The sequence below is a fragment of the Coregonus clupeaformis genome, chromosome 8 (assembly GCF_020615455.1).
Source record: "Coregonus clupeaformis isolate EN_2021a chromosome 8, ASM2061545v1, whole genome shotgun sequence".
NCBI classification, from domain to species: domain Eukaryota; kingdom Metazoa; phylum Chordata; class Actinopteri; order Salmoniformes; family Salmonidae; genus Coregonus; species Coregonus clupeaformis.
In genome coordinates this window covers 36228992-36244203 of record NC_059199.1, presented here as the reverse complement: position 1 = coordinate 36244203, position 15212 = coordinate 36228992, and the positions used below count along the sequence as shown (strand labels likewise).

At 45.6% G+C, this 15212-nt stretch overlaps 1 protein-coding gene across 2 annotated transcripts in view; it reads left to right on the top strand.

Moving 5' to 3' along the window:
• LOC121571957 (cleavage and polyadenylation specificity factor subunit 1-like) overlaps positions 1–15212 on the top strand; it is a 26078-nt gene extending 10866 nt beyond the window's left edge. For both annotated transcript variants that reach the window (XM_041883764.2, XM_045221985.1), the window contains 21 exons: positions 78–152; positions 792–872; positions 1357–1605; positions 1799–1940; positions 2104–2282; positions 2407–2549; positions 2723–2918; positions 3226–3432; positions 5103–5192; positions 5340–5495; positions 7920–8280; positions 8409–8493; positions 8661–8802; positions 9019–9171; positions 9456–9632; positions 13659–13725; positions 13842–13889; positions 14025–14180; positions 14369–14498; positions 14666–14804; positions 15005–15212. In XM_041883764.2, the coding sequence (XP_041739698.2) occupies positions 78–152; positions 792–872; positions 1357–1605; positions 1799–1940; positions 2104–2282; positions 2407–2549; positions 2723–2918; positions 3226–3432; positions 5103–5192; positions 5340–5495; positions 7920–8280; positions 8409–8493; positions 8661–8802; positions 9019–9171; positions 9456–9632; positions 13659–13725; positions 13842–13889; positions 14025–14180; positions 14369–14498; positions 14666–14804; positions 15005–15052 (3024 nt within the window). In that variant the 3' untranslated portion in view covers positions 15053–15212. The remainder of the gene's footprint in view (positions 1–77; positions 153–791; positions 873–1356; positions 1606–1798; positions 1941–2103; positions 2283–2406; positions 2550–2722; positions 2919–3225; positions 3433–5102; positions 5193–5339; positions 5496–7919; positions 8281–8408; positions 8494–8660; positions 8803–9018; positions 9172–9455; positions 9633–13658; positions 13726–13841; positions 13890–14024; positions 14181–14368; positions 14499–14665; positions 14805–15004) is intronic.

Genomic DNA, 15212 nt, shown 5'->3' with positions numbered 1-15212 from the left:
TTTATCAGTTCATTATTTATATTCTAGTCTTGGTTATTGCAGACTTTAAAATATGTATTTTCTATAATTGGCTCCAGGTATGTGACAGCATATTGAACATCGGACCTTGTGCTGGTGCATCCATGGGGGAGCCGGCCTTCCTCTCTGAAGAGGTACTTATTTATTTTATTTTTCTACCCCCCTTTTCTCCCCAATTTTGATCTTGTCTCATCGCTGCAACTCCCCAACGGTCTCGGGAGGCGAAGGTCGAGTCATGCGTCCTCCGAAACATGACCTGCCAAACCGTACTTAACACCTGCCTGCTTAACCCGGAAGTCAGCCGCACCAATGTGTCGGAGGAAACACTGTTCACCTGATGACCGAGGTCAGCCTGCAGGCGTCCGGCCTGCCACAAGGAGTCACTAGAGCGCGATGAGCCAAGTAAATTCCCACCGGCCAAACCCTCCCTTAACCCTGACGACGCTGGTCCAATTGTGCGTCGCCCTATGGGACTCCCGATCACGGCCGGTTGTGATACGGCCCAGGATCGAACCCGGGTCTGTAGTGACTCCTCTAGCACTGCGATGCAGTGCATTAGACCGCTGTGCCACTCGGGAGGCCCGGTACTTTTAACTTTAATTCGCAAAAGAGGTTTCTAACCTCAAGGGTCTTTCCAGTCATGATGTCCATCATGGTTGTTGTATTTGGTAAAGCACTGATTAATATCTAATACCTCTACCAATATATTTTCTCAAGCCCTTGCTAACAGTAAGACACACTAAGCCCTGTGTCTGGTGTTTCTGTGTCCACAGTTCCAGACCAACCCAGAGCCTGACCTGGAGATAGTGGTGTGTTCTGGCTTTGGGAAAAACGGGGGTCTGTCCGTGCTTCAGGTAAATACTCTACTCATCCTGTCTCAGTATTTCTGTGCAAGTGCATACATGTGGCTGCACTGTTCTAAGACCTGTGGTGGCGAGGCCCATCTACCTCATGTTCAGTGACGGTGCTACAGAGAACAACCACTCTGGGTTTACCAGGGCTGCTGCCTCAGAGATCAGTGGAGCAGCTTATAAACCACCCAGACACATTTATACATGCATTCAAGGAAAGAGCATTGTGAAGTGTGAAGACCATTGACTTACTGCACAGATTGTGATTGTTCATGGCAACGCAGTGCATTAGAATGATGTAGCTGCCGGAAAACAATGTGAAGAGCTGATATTTTCAGAGTCAGCTTTGAGAGTTGATGATTCAGTTACTGTTTTGTGTGGCCCCTTCCCCTCCCAGAGGAGCATCCATCCCCAGGTGGTCACTTACTCATAGGGACATTGTTCTGTTATTGATCATTGGTGATTGTTTTGTCCTGGCCCCTCCCAGAGAAGCATCCGACCCCAGGTGGTCACCACCTTTGAGCTGCCAGGTTGCCATGACATGTGGACTGTCATCTCCAATGAGGTGAAGGAGATGAAGGAGAAAGAAAAGAAGAAGGACAAGCCTCCTGCAGCGGAGGGGGAGGGTGAGACCCCTGAGGAAGAGGAGGCGGAGGAGAAGACTGAGCCTGCGCCAGTGGAGGGCGACAAGAAAAAACATGGCTTCCTGATTCTCAGTAGAGAGGACTCCACCATGGTACACCCACACCTCCCACCACATCTCTACACAGTACAGTACACACGCCGCTCTACACAGCAGTCTGAAAGGGAGCTTTATTTCCTCTCTTACAGTGCTCCAGCATGTTTAGATTGAGCCTGTAATGTTGATTAAGGGGATTGATTGAGGTCTATTGGAAGTTAACTGGAACCCCTCCTGTGTGGTTCTCTAGATCCTGCAGACTGGTCAGGAGATCATGGAGCTGGACACCAGTGGTTTCGCCACGCAGGGACCCACTGTGTTCGCTGGGAACATCGGAGACAACAAATACATCATCCAGGTCTCCCCAATGGGCATACGGCTATTGGAAGGAGGTAAAGAGATCTGTCCATCTTTCAATAAAAGAAGAAAATAATCCATAATACTGTGTCCCTACCTCTCACTCATACTCTTTCACTGACTGTAAAGCACTTTGTGACGACTGTTGCTGTAAAAAGGGTTTTAGAAATGCATTTGATTGATTGATGTTCCTTCCAGTGACCCAGCTGCACTTCATCCCGGTGGACTTGGGTTCTCCCATAGTGCAGTGCTCCGTAGCAGACCCCTATGTGGTCATCATGACGGCAGACGGAGTGGTCACCATGTTCATCCTGAAGACCGACTCCTACATGGGCAAGACCCACCGCCTGGCCCTGCAGAAACCACAGATGGCTGCTGTGAGTCACGGTCATGTCCTGTACTGTACAACTAAGCCAGACAGTATTACATCACAACCCGATGGATGAGTGAAAAAATAAGATTCTCAGACCGGTGACTCTCTCTCTCTCTCTCCCCGTACAGCAACCCCGTGTGATTACGCTGTGTACGTTCCGTGACGTCAGCGGGATGTTCACCACAGAGAACAAGCAGACCTGTCACACCAAGGATCAAGACACCATGTTCAAGAGCCAATCAGAGTCTGAGACCATCATACAGGACCTCAGGTAGGATGTTTTTGAATAAAGTATGTAGTTTTGAACTGAAGAATGAGCGCTACTCCAAATCTCCCCATGGACACTTTATTTTTTGGGGCTGCACCTCGTTTCTTAGACAGTGGAAGCACTGTCTTAGCTCAGAGTTTATTAGTAAAGCTCTCTCTTCCATGTCTCCTCTTTAGTAACACAGTGGATGATGAGGAGGAGATGTTATATGGAGACTGTAACCCAGCAGGCATCACCCCCACCAAGGACGAGTCCCACCCCGGCTACCGCACCCCCTCCTCTGGGGCCCTGGGTGGGGCGTCCGAGGGGAGGTCGGGACGAGCTGAACCCACACACTGGTGCATGATGGTCCGCGAGAACGGTGTCATGGAGGTTAGGATCAATGTCTCTAGTTTATCAGCATAATATTAGTAATAGCTGTATCAATACACTTTTTGTATTGTATCATAATCAGTTAGTTTACATAATTTACACAGCTGTTACAATTCTAATACTGTTTAATGCCAACATTTATACTATGGTGCTATTTAGAGGTTGGATAAAAGCCTGGGAACTTTAGGCTTATGCTCAGAAATTCACAAGAACTCAGTGGTCATAACAATGAGTGACACCACAACCGACAGGTGAACATTTTCTGCAGGATAGAGCTATAGTAAAACAACTTCCTCCTGTTCTCTAGATCTACCAGCTACCTGACTGGAGACTGGTGTTCCTGGTCAAAAACTTCCCTGTTGGCCAGAGAGTGTTGGTTGACAGCTCCGCCGGCCAATCAGCAGCCCAGGGGGAGGGGAAAAAGGAGGAAGTGACACGACAGGGAGAGATCCCATTGGTCAAAGAGGTGGCCCTGGTGTCACTCGGCAACAACCACTGCAGACCCTACCTCCTGGTGAGTTTTCAGTACAGGTATTAAAGTAGAATGACTGAACACCAGAATATGTAGCAGTAGCAGTGGTACTCAATTTGGGAAATTGCTTTAGTTTTGGCAAGTCGGTTAGGACATCTACTTTGTGCATGACACAAGTAATTTTTCCAACAATTGTTTACAGGCAGATTATTTCACTTATAATTCACTGTATCACAATTCCAGTGGGTCAGAAGTTTACATACACTAAGTTGACTGTGCCTTTAAACAGCTTGGAAAATTCCAGAAAATGATGTCATGGCTTTAGAAGCTTCTGATAGGCTAATTGACATCATTTGAGTCAATTGTAGATGTACCTGTTGATGCATTTCAAGGCCTACCTTCAAACTCAGTGCCTCTTTGCTTGACATCATGTGAAAATCAAAAGAAATCAGCCAAGACCTCAGAAAAATAATTGTAGACCTCCACAAGTGGTTCATCCTTGGGAGCAATTTCCGAATGCCTGAAGGTACCACGTTCATCTGCACAAACAATAGTACGCAAGTATAAACACCATGGGACCACGCAGCCGTCATGCCGCTCAGGAAGGAGACGCGTTCTGTCTCCTAGAGATGAATGTACTTTGGTACGGAAAGTGCACATCAATCCCAGAACAACAGCAAAGGACCTTGTGAAGATGCTGGAGGAAACAGGTACAAAAGTATCTATATCCACAGTAAAACAAGTCCTATATCGACATAACCTGAAAGGCCGCTCAGCAAGGAAGAAGCCACTGCTCCAAAACCGCCATAAAAAAGGCAGACTACAGTTTGCAACTGCACATGGGGACAAAGATCGTACTTTTTGGAGAAATGTCCTCTGGTCTGATGAAACAAAAATAGAACTGTTTGGCCATAATGACCATCGTTATGTTTGGAGGAAAAAGGGGGTGGCTTGCAAGCCGAAGAACACCATCCCAAACGTGAAGCACGGGGGTGGCAGCATCATGCTGTGGGGGTGCTTCGCTGCAGGAGGGACTGGTGCACTTCATAAAATAGATGGCATCATGAGGAAGGAAAATGTTGTGGATATATTGAGGCAACATCTCAAGACATCAGTCAGGAAGTTAAAGCTTGGTCACAAATGGGTTTTCCAAATGGACAATGACCCCAAGCATACTTCCAAAGTTGTGGCAAAATGGCTTAAGGACAACAGTCAAGGTATTGGAGTGGCCATCACAAAGCCCTGACCTCAACCCTACAGAAAATTTGTGGGCAGAACTAAAAAAGCGTGTGCGAGCAAGGAGGCCTACAAACCTGACTCAGTTACACCAGCTCTGTCAGGAGGAATGGGCCAAAATTCACCCAACTTATTGTGGGAAGCTTGTGGAAGGCTACCCGAAACGTTTGACCCAAGTTAAACAATTTAAAGGCAATGCTACCAAATACTAATTGAGTGTATGTAAACTTCTGACCCACTGGGAATGTGACGAAATAAATAAAAGCCTAAATAAATCATTCTTTCTACTATTATTCTGACATTTCACATTCTTAAAATAAAAATGGTGATCCTAACTGACCTAAGACAGGGAATTTCTACTAGGATTAAATGTCAGGAATTGTTGAAAACTGAGTTTAAATGTATTTGGCTAAGGTGTATGTAAACTTCCGACTTCAACTGTATATCTGAGGTTGTATGTTCTGTTTCTTTCTCAGGTCCATGTTGAACAGGAGCTTCTGATCTATGAAGCGTTCCCGTATGACCAGCAGCAGGCTCAGAGCAACCTGAAGGTCCGCTTCAAGAAGGTAAGAAGAGCAAGTCCGTTGGACAAGCAAAGTCTAGTCAACAACTTTTTGGGACTAGGCTTAATCTGTGTCTAGGAAACCAGTCTTAAAACGTCCATTCAACACTGATCATTTATGTCTTCCAACTGTTCTCCTGTGTTGTCTCAGATGCCCCACAACATCAACTTCCGGGAGAAGAAGTCGAAGGTGAAGAAAGATAAGAAGGCTGAGGGTCAGGGTGGTCCCAGCGAAGAGGGGCCAGCGGTGGTCAAAGGTCGTGTGGCCAGGTTCAGATACTTTGAGGACATCTCCGGTTACTCTGGGGTAAGAGGTTCTCTTCCTACAAGACTATATCTACATCATGGGTAACGAGGGGTACACATTTGGATACTCAGGTTCCTTGCAAGATACATCTTGAAGGAGAGGTACTGCTGTCCACACAGACTTTATATACAGTGCATTCGGAAAGTATTCAGACCCCTTTTTGTTACGTTACAGCCTTATTCTAAAATATTTATTTATTTTTTTACTCAGCAATCTACACACAATACCCCATAATGGCAAAGCAAATTCATACACAAAAAAAAACATATACCTTATTTACATTAGGATTCAGACCCTTTGCTATGAGTTTCGAAATTGAGCTCAGGTGCATCCTGTTTCCATTGATTATCCTTGAGCTGTTTCTACAACTTGATTGTAGTCCACCTGTGGTAAATTCAATTGATGGGACATGATTTGGAAAGGCGCACACCTGTCTATATAAGGTCCCACAGTTGACAGTGCATGTCAGAGCAAAAACCAAGCCATGAAGTCAAAGGAATTGTCCGTAGAGCTCCGAGACACAGATCTGGGGAAGGGTACCAAAACATTTCTGCAGCGTTGAAGATCCCCAAGAACACAGTGGCCTCCATCATTCTTAAATGGAAGAAGTTTGGAACCACCAAGACTCTTCCTAGAACTGGCCGCCCGGCCAAACTGAGCAATCGGGGGAGAAGGGCCTTGGTCAGGGTGGTGACCAAGAACCCGATGGTCACTCTGACAGAGCTCTAGAGTTCCTCTGTGGAGATGGGAGAACCTTCCAGAAGGACAACCATCTCTGCAGCACTCCACCAATCAAGGCCTTTATGGTAGAGTGGCTAGATGGAAGCCACTCCTCAGTAAAAGGCACATGACAGCCCACTTGGAGTTTGCCAAAAGGCCCCCATAGACTCTCAGACCATGAGAAACAAGATTCTCTGGTCTGATGAAACCAAGATCAAACTCTTTGGCCTGAATGCCAAGCGTCACGTCTGGAGGAAACCTGGCACCATCCCTACGGTGAAGCATGGTGGTGGCAGCATCATGCTGTGGGGATGTTTTTCAGCGGTAGGGACTGGGAGACTAATCAGGATCGAGGCAAAGATGAACAGAGCAAAATACAGAGAGATCCTTGATGAAAACCTGCTCCAGATCGCTCAGGTCCTCAGACTGGGGCGAAGGTTCATCTTCCAACTGGACAACGACCCTAAGCACACAGCCAAGACAACGCAGGAGTGGCTTCGGGACAAGTCTCTGAATGTCCTTGAGTAGCCCAGCTAGAGCCCGGACTTGAACCCGATCGAACATCTCTGGAGAGACCTGAAAATAGCTGTGCAGCGACGCTCCCCATCCAACCTGACAGAGTGTTATGAACCCCGTGGCTTTAAAAGTCTAGGGTGGATGGAAAAGAGACCCGTAACATAACTCATGCGAATTAGAATATTGACAAGGAACAGTGAGAATAAAATACACCGACAACCATGTGCTACCGTCAAACACAAAATGTTTATTATAAACACACGGTAAACGGTTTGGGGAAAAGGGGCTGAGCTGGACCCAAGGAATGAAACAAAGTCAAAAACCCCTAAACTGATCTTGCCTGCCTCAAGAACCGCTAAGCTTACTGCTAACCATACAAAAATACAGTGGATGGTCCGCTCAGGTCTAACTAGTGTGTTTAGACAAGGTTTTCCTACGGGTAGTGTATGCCCAAGGGCGACTTGCTAAACCCCCCCTTTTCCCAGGCACAAACAAACAACATAGGTCCAATATGGACTAACCAACAAACGAGTGAGTACACAAAAACAAGACACCACAGTATACATACTCAAAGAAAAAAAGAGTATTGTCAGAAAACACAACTGACTGGCTTTTAAAACCAGGGGATGTGTGATATGGTAATGAAAACCAGAAACAGGTGGTGCAATACGGAGGAGTGTCCACTGATTGGTCCACCTCAGCAATCAGCAGACGAACGGATGTCGGACAGGTGGGACACACCAACGACCACCAATCAGGGAAAACAAGGAACACCTGTGATTAGGGCAGAAGGAGAGGAAAAACAAATACATACAGGATACCTGTATCCGTAACACAGAGCTTGAGAGGATCTGCAGAGAAGAATGGGAGAAACTCCCCAAATACAGGTGTGCCAAGCTTGTAGCGTCATACCCAAGAAGACTCGATGCTGTAATCGCTGCCAAAGGTGCTTCAACAAAGTACTGAGTAAAAGGTCTATGTAATATTTCAGTTTTTTATAAATTAGCAGACATTTCTTGCTTTGTCATTATGGGTGTAGATTGAGGGGTAAAAAAAACATTTGAATCAATTTTAGAATAAGGCTGTAACGTAACAAAATGTGGAAAAAGTCAAGGGGTCTGAATACTTTCCGAAGTCACTATCTATAGTATAGTTCTGTGGGTTCTCATTTTTTCTTGTTTGTGTCAGGTGTTCATCTGTGGCCCCTCCCCTCACTGGATGCTGGTGACATCACGGGGCGCGATGAGGCTCCACCCCATGACGATCGACGGACCAATCGAGTCCTTCTCCCCCTTCCACAACATCAACTGTCCCAAAGGCTTCCTCTACTTCAACAAGCAGGGCGAGCTGAGGATCAGTGTTCTACCCACATACCTGTCGTATGACGCCCCCTGGCCAGTCAGGAAGATTCCGCTGAGATGCACTGTTCACTATGTGTCCTACCATGTAGAGTCCAAGGTGTATGCAGTGTGCACCAGTGTGAAGGACCCCTGCACTCGCATTCCCAGAATGACCGGAGAGGAGAAGGAGTTTGAGACCATAGACAGAGGTGGGACTAGTATATGCATTAGTCTGTCTCTATGATGTGCATTTCACTTTCTCATTGGTTTATATCTTTGTTCCTTCCTTCATTCATTCTTCCACCATAAAAATTCCTTTGTGTTGTGTTCTCCTCAGACGAGCGCTACATTCCGCCCCAGCAGGAGAATTTCTCCATTCAGCTCATATCTCCTGTCAGCTGGGAGGCCATCCCTAACACACGGTAACAAGTGTAGCTACTGCAGCTCACTGGAGCATAGCCTCTAACATGAGGCATGTTCATTATAGATATGATACGTATTTACAAATATGGATATCTTTATATTTAAGCATCTAGGGCGTGGTAGTGGGTGTCTGTTCTGACCTCCCTCCCTCTCTGATATTGGTCAGAATTGACCTGGAGGAGTGGGAGCATGTGACGTGTATGAAGACGGTGGCGTTGAGGAGTCAGGAGACGGTGTCTGGGCTGAAGGGATACATAGCTGCTGGTACTTGTCTCATGCAGGGAGAAGAGGTCACCTGTAGGGGCCGGGTGAGTCACCAAAACTACTCTGACTGCTGACTAGAGCCAGGAATACCTTTGGGCCCGAGTTATATGCTGTAAGTTATAGTCTAAAGTAGGGTCCAGAGTTGATCCTAGTCAGGTCAGGAAACTTGGGACCTATTACGGAGTCCGACAGATAGATGATGCCATTTGAAATCATGATGTTGATTTAGTGTGGACGGACTTCTCTACTATTGTGTCCAGATCCTGATCCTGGATGTGATTGAGGTGGTCCCGGAACCTGGTCAGCCCCTGACGAAAAACAAATTCAAGGTTCTGTATGAGAAAGAGCAGAAGGGACCGGTCACAGCTCTGTGTCACTGCAGCGGATACCTAGTCTCTGCCATCGGACAGAAGGTGACAGACCCACCTCTGACTATACCACTATAGATGTCCCAATCTATATGTATTTCCCACCCACCTCTCAATATAGTTCTGTTCCGATTTACATTGTTTTCATTGTGTGGCCAACACTGCAGTTGAATGTATTTTTGATGGTATTGAATTAGCCATTATTATCAGAACTGTTCAGAAAGCCCTTTTAAGGAGCACAAGAACGGTACTTCAACCATCTCTCCTGTAACCCTGAGACAAAGTCCTGGTTGTGATCAATGTATCTGTCTATTCATCTCTCTGTCTAGATCTTTCTGTGGAGTCTGAAGGACAACGACTTGACAGGCATGGCCTTCATCGACACCCAGCTTTACATCCACCAGATGTTTAGCATCAAGAACTTTATCCTGGCGGCTGACGTCATGAAGAGCATCTCTCTGCTCAGATACCAGCCTGAGAGTAAGACGCTGTCGCTAATTAGCAGGGTAAGACGGCAAGGTTACAGGACTACCTTAGTAGTAACACAGGGGAGATGTCAAACCAGAAACTTCAAAGGATTGTGTTTAAGTGGCACGTGATTTAGCATCTTCTGACTCTCATCATTCTCTGAGGGTTTTTGTTCCATGTTAGTTTGTTGTTTATGGATTTAATTGTACATCCCAGATGAGGGTTTCTGTTCGTGGATGAAAGAAAGCACTGTCTTTGTTCTTTCCTGTGTTCCCATGTGCAGTCCCAGGGTTTGTTGTGTGTTGAGTTTATCTTCTAGAGCAGTGCTGGAGGGGATGATTAAATGGTCGGGGTCGTTCATGTTCGTTCTTCATGCCAGTGTTTGAGTCTTATGGGAGTCTTAATGCAGGGTTCCCCAATAGGTGGACGTTTTCTGAGCCCCAAAAAATGTAGATATAAAAATGTGTATATAAACACGACATGACCAAAAGTATGTGGACACCTGCTTGTCGAACATCTCATCCCAAAATCATTAATATGGAGTTGGTCCCCCCTTTGCTGCTATAACAGCCTCCACTCTTCTGGGAAGGCTTTCCACTAGATGTTGGAACATTGCTGCGGGGACTTGCTTCCATTCAGCCACGAGCATTAGTGAGGTCAGGTACTGATGTTGGGCGATTAGGCCTGACTCGCAGTCAGCGTTCCAATTCATCCCAAAGGTGTTTGATGGGGTTGAGGCCAGTCAAGTTCTTCCACACCGATCTCAACAAACCATTTCTGTATGGACCTCGCTTTGTGCATGGGGGCATTGTCATGCTGAAACAGGAAAGGGCCTTCCCCCAAACTGTTGCCACAAAGTTGGAAACACAGAATTGTCTAGAATGTCATTGTATGCTGTAGTGTTAAGATTTCCCTTCACTTGAACTAAGGAGCCTAGCCCGAACCATGAAAAACAGCCCCAGACCAGTATTCCTCCTCCACCAAACTTTACAGTTGGCACTATGCATTGGGGCAGGTAGCGTTCTCCTGGCATCCGCCAAACCGAGATTCGTCCGTCGGACTGCCAGATGGTGAAGTATGATTCATCACTCCAGAGAACACGTTTTCACTGCTCCAGAGTCCAATGGCGGCAAGCTTTACACCACTCCAGCCGACGCTTGGCATTGCGTATTGTGATCTTAGGCTTGTGTGCTGCAGCTGGCCATGGAAACCCATTTCATGAAGCTCCCGACGAACAGTTATTGTGCTTCCAGAGGCAGTTTGGAACTCGGTAGTGAGTGTTGCAACCGAGGACAGAAGATTTTTACGCGCTTCAGCACTCGGCAGCCCCGTTCTGTGAGCTTGTGTGGCCTACCACTTCGCGGCTGAGGCGTTGTTGCTCCTAGACGTTTCCACTTCACAATAACAGCACTGACAGTTGACCGGGGCAGGTCTAGCAGGGCAGAAATTTGACGAACTGACTTGTTGGAAAGGTGTCATCCTATAACGGTGCCACGTTGAAAGTCACTGAGCTCTTCAGTAAGGTCATTCTACTGCCAATGTTTGTCTTTGGAGATTGCATGGCTATGTGCTCCATTTGATACAGCTGTCAGCAACAGCTGTGGATGAAATAGCCGAATCCACTAATTTGAAAGGGTGTCCACATTCTTTTGTGTATATATAATATAATAATTATAATATAATATGCCATTTAGCAGACGCTTTTATCCAAAGCGACTTACAGTCATGCGTGCATACATTTTTGTGTATGGGTGGTCCCGGGGATCGAACCCACCACCTTGGCGTTACAAGCGCCGTGCTCTACCAGCTGAGCTACAGTATGTATGTATGTGTGTATGTGTGTAAGTCGCTCTGGATAAGAGCATCTGCTAAATGACGTAAATGTATGTGTGTGTGTATATAGTGAGGGGAAAAAAGTATTTGATCACTTGCAGATTTTGTACGTTTGCCCACTGACAAAGACATGATCAGTCTATAATTTTAATGATTTATTTTATTAGTTTATTTGAACAGTGAGAGACAGAATAACAACAAAAAAATCCAGAAAAACGCATGTCAAAAATGTTATGAATTGATTTGCATTTTAATGAGGGAAATAAGTATTTGACCCCTCTGCAAAACATGACATAGTACTTGGTGGCAAAACCCTTGTTGGCAATCACAGAGGTCAGACGTTTATTGTAGTTGGCCACATCTCAGGAGGGATTTTGTCCAACTCCTCTTTGCAGATCTTCTCCAAGTCATTAAGGTTTCGAGGCTGACGTTTGGCAACTCGAACCTTCAGCTCCCTCCACAGATTTTCTATGGGATTAAGGTCTGGAGACTGGCTAGGCCACTGCAGGACCTTAATGTGCTTCTTCTTGAGCCACTCCTTTGTTGCCGTGTTTTTTGGGTCATTGTAATGCTGGAATACCCATCCACGACCCATTTTCAATGCCCTGGCTGAGGGAAGGAGGTTCTCACCCAAGATTTGACGGTACATGGCCCCGTCCATCGTCCCTTTGATGCGGTGAAGTTGTCCTGTCCCCTTAGCAGAAAAACACCCCCAAAGCATAATGTTTCCACCTCCATGTTTGACGGTGGGGATGGTGTTCTTGGGGTCATAGGCAGCATTCCTCCTCCAAACACGGCGAGTTGAGTTGATGCCAAATAGCTCGATTTTGGTCTCATCTGACCACAACACTTTCACCCAGTTCTCCTCTGAATCATTCAGATGTTCATTGGCAAACTTCAGACGGGCCTGTATATGTGCTTTCTTGAGCAAGGGGACCTTGCGGGCGCTGCAGGATTTGTGTTACCAATTGTTTTCTTGGTGACTATGGTCCCAGCTGCCTTGAGATCATTGAAAAGATCCTCCTGTGTAGTTCTGGGCTGATTCCTCACCGTTCTCATGATCATTGCAACTCCACAAGGTGAGATCTTGCATGGAGCCCCGGGCCGAGGGAGATTGACAGTTATTTTGTGTTTCTTCCATCTGTCTCTCACTGTTCAAATAAACCTACCATTAAAATTATAGACTGATCATTTCTTTGTCAGTGGGAAAACATACAAAATCAGCAGGGGATCAAATACTTTTTTCCCTCACTGTATATTCACTACCATTCAAAAGTTTGGGGTCACTTAGAAAGGAAAGCAAATTTTTTGTCCATTAAAATAACATCAAATTGATCAGAAATACAGTGTAGACATTGTTAATGTTGTAAATGGCTATTGTAGCTGGAAACAGACAATATTTTTTTTTTTTATGGAATATCTACATAGGCGTACAGAGGCCCATTATCAGCAACCATCAGTCCTGTGTTCCAATGGCACGTTGTGTTTGCTAATTCAAGTTTATCATTTTAAAAGGCTAATTGATCATTAGAAAACCCTTTTGCAATTATGTTAGCACAGCTGAAAACTGTTGTGCTGATTTAAAGAAGCAATAAAACTGACCTTCTTGAGACTAGTTGAGTATCTGGAGCATCAGCAATTGTGGGTTCTATTACAGGATCAAAATGGCCAGAAACAAATAACTTTCTTCTGAAACTCTTCAGTCTATTCTTGTTCTGAGAAATTAAGGCTATTCTATGCGAGAAATTGCCAAGAAACTGAAGATCTCGTACAACGCTGTGTACTACTCCCTTCACAGAACAGTGCAAACTGGCTCTAACCAGAATAGAAAGAGGAGTGGGAGGCCCCGGATCACAACTGAGCAAGAGGACAAATACATTAGTGTCTAGTTTGAGAAGCAGACGCCTCACAGCTCCTCAACTGGCAGCTTCATTAAATAGTACCCGCAAAACACCAGTCTCAACGTCAACAGTGAAGAGGCGACTTCGGGATGCTGACCTAGGCAGAGTTGCAAAGAAAAAGTCCAGTGTCGGTGTTCTTTTGCCCATCTTAATCTTTTATATTTTATACTATATCTGTTTTGGATTCTTGTGGTCAATTTGCAGTGTACAAATGATTTATAACTACTGTATGTTCCTGCCCCGACCATCTGCTCAAGGAAAAATCAGCCCACGGCTGAATGTAATTGTTGACCCGTCTTAATGGTTTTGCTTCGGTGTTTGGTTCCCCAGGACGCCAAGCCTCTGGAGGTCTACAGTGTAGAGTTTATGGTGGATAACAACCAGCTGGGATTCCTGGGTAAGGTTTATATAACTTTGGTAGCTAACCAGGATAACACTACCAGGCTAACTCTTTGGATAGAGCTTATATATGTCTAGACCTCTCAAAGGAAACGTATTTTCTCTACGTTTCAGTGTCCGACCGAGACCAGAATCTATCGGTGTACATGTATCTGCCTGAAGGTAAGTTAACATAAACGTGGTAATACTGTCCCACAAACATCACAATGTCAAATAAAGACTGAGGTCATGTGTGATGACAAACTGCAGCTCCACCGTGTCATGATCACTGAACTGGTACTTTGTGTCCTGCTGTAGCTAAGGAGAGTTTCGGGGGCATGCGTCTGCTGAGGAGGGCAGACTTCAACGTGGGAGCTAATGTCAATGCCTTCTGGAGGATGCCGTGTCGAGGGGCACTGGACACAGCCACCAAGAAGACCCTGGCCTGGGACAACAAGCACATCACATGGTTTGGTAGGACACAACTTTGACTTTGTGATTTGTATTGAAACAGGGTAGAAGAAGTTGATGTGAAAGGGTTGTCTGTTGAAAATCTTGCTTCAATAGGTCCGAATAAATGCTCCTCCTGGTATAATGCTCTCAGAAGGATGAACATGGTATGGAGCTTTAGCAGTAACTCTTCTCCTCTTCCCTCCCTACAGCCACTCTGGATGGAGGCATCGGGCTGCTGCTACCCATGCAGGAGAAGACCTACCGCAGATTGCTGATGTTGCAGAATGCTCTCACCACCATGCTGCCACACCACGCAGGGTTAAACCCCAAGGCTTTCAGGTAACTCACCACACAAGGTTACTGATAACGGTTGTGGTTATCTTTATTCTCCCCATGGCTCTAAAGGTGGCAACACTTCAATACTTCTTAGGCTTTCTGAGGCAACATTAATTGGCTTTTTTAGAAAGCTGAGACTAAAACTACGTTTTTGGATCTCGTTCCTCCAGGATGTTGCATGCTGACCGGCGGCAGCTCCAGAACGCGGTGCGGAACATTCTGGATGGAGAGCTGCTCAACAAGTACCTGTACCTCAGCACCATGGAGCGCAGTGAGCTGGCCAAAAAGATCGGCACCACCTCTGATATAGTGAGTATTATTAGTTCCTTCTTTGGCCTAGTTCTCTCATCGACAAAACTAGCTACACGAGCCAAGGCAGATGCATCTTAATAATGTATCTAAATCCAATTTATAGTCCCCATCTTAATCAATTGTGGTCCAAATCAACTTGGAGCAAATAACTATCAGTTATGAGATATTTGAATCAAGTATCCGTATCTCCATTTCAGATCTTGGATGATCTCCTTGAGGTTGACAGGGTGACTGCTCATTTCTGAGAGCAGCATCCTTGACCACGCCTTCCTCAGCATGCGTGAGACCCAGGATCTTCTCCCATCTGTTTTATATGAAAAGGAGGCTTTTTGGTATCTATGTTCTGTATAGAAACTTTAGTTTTTTTGTTATGTGTTTAATAAATTTTGTTCAGTCAGATAAGGA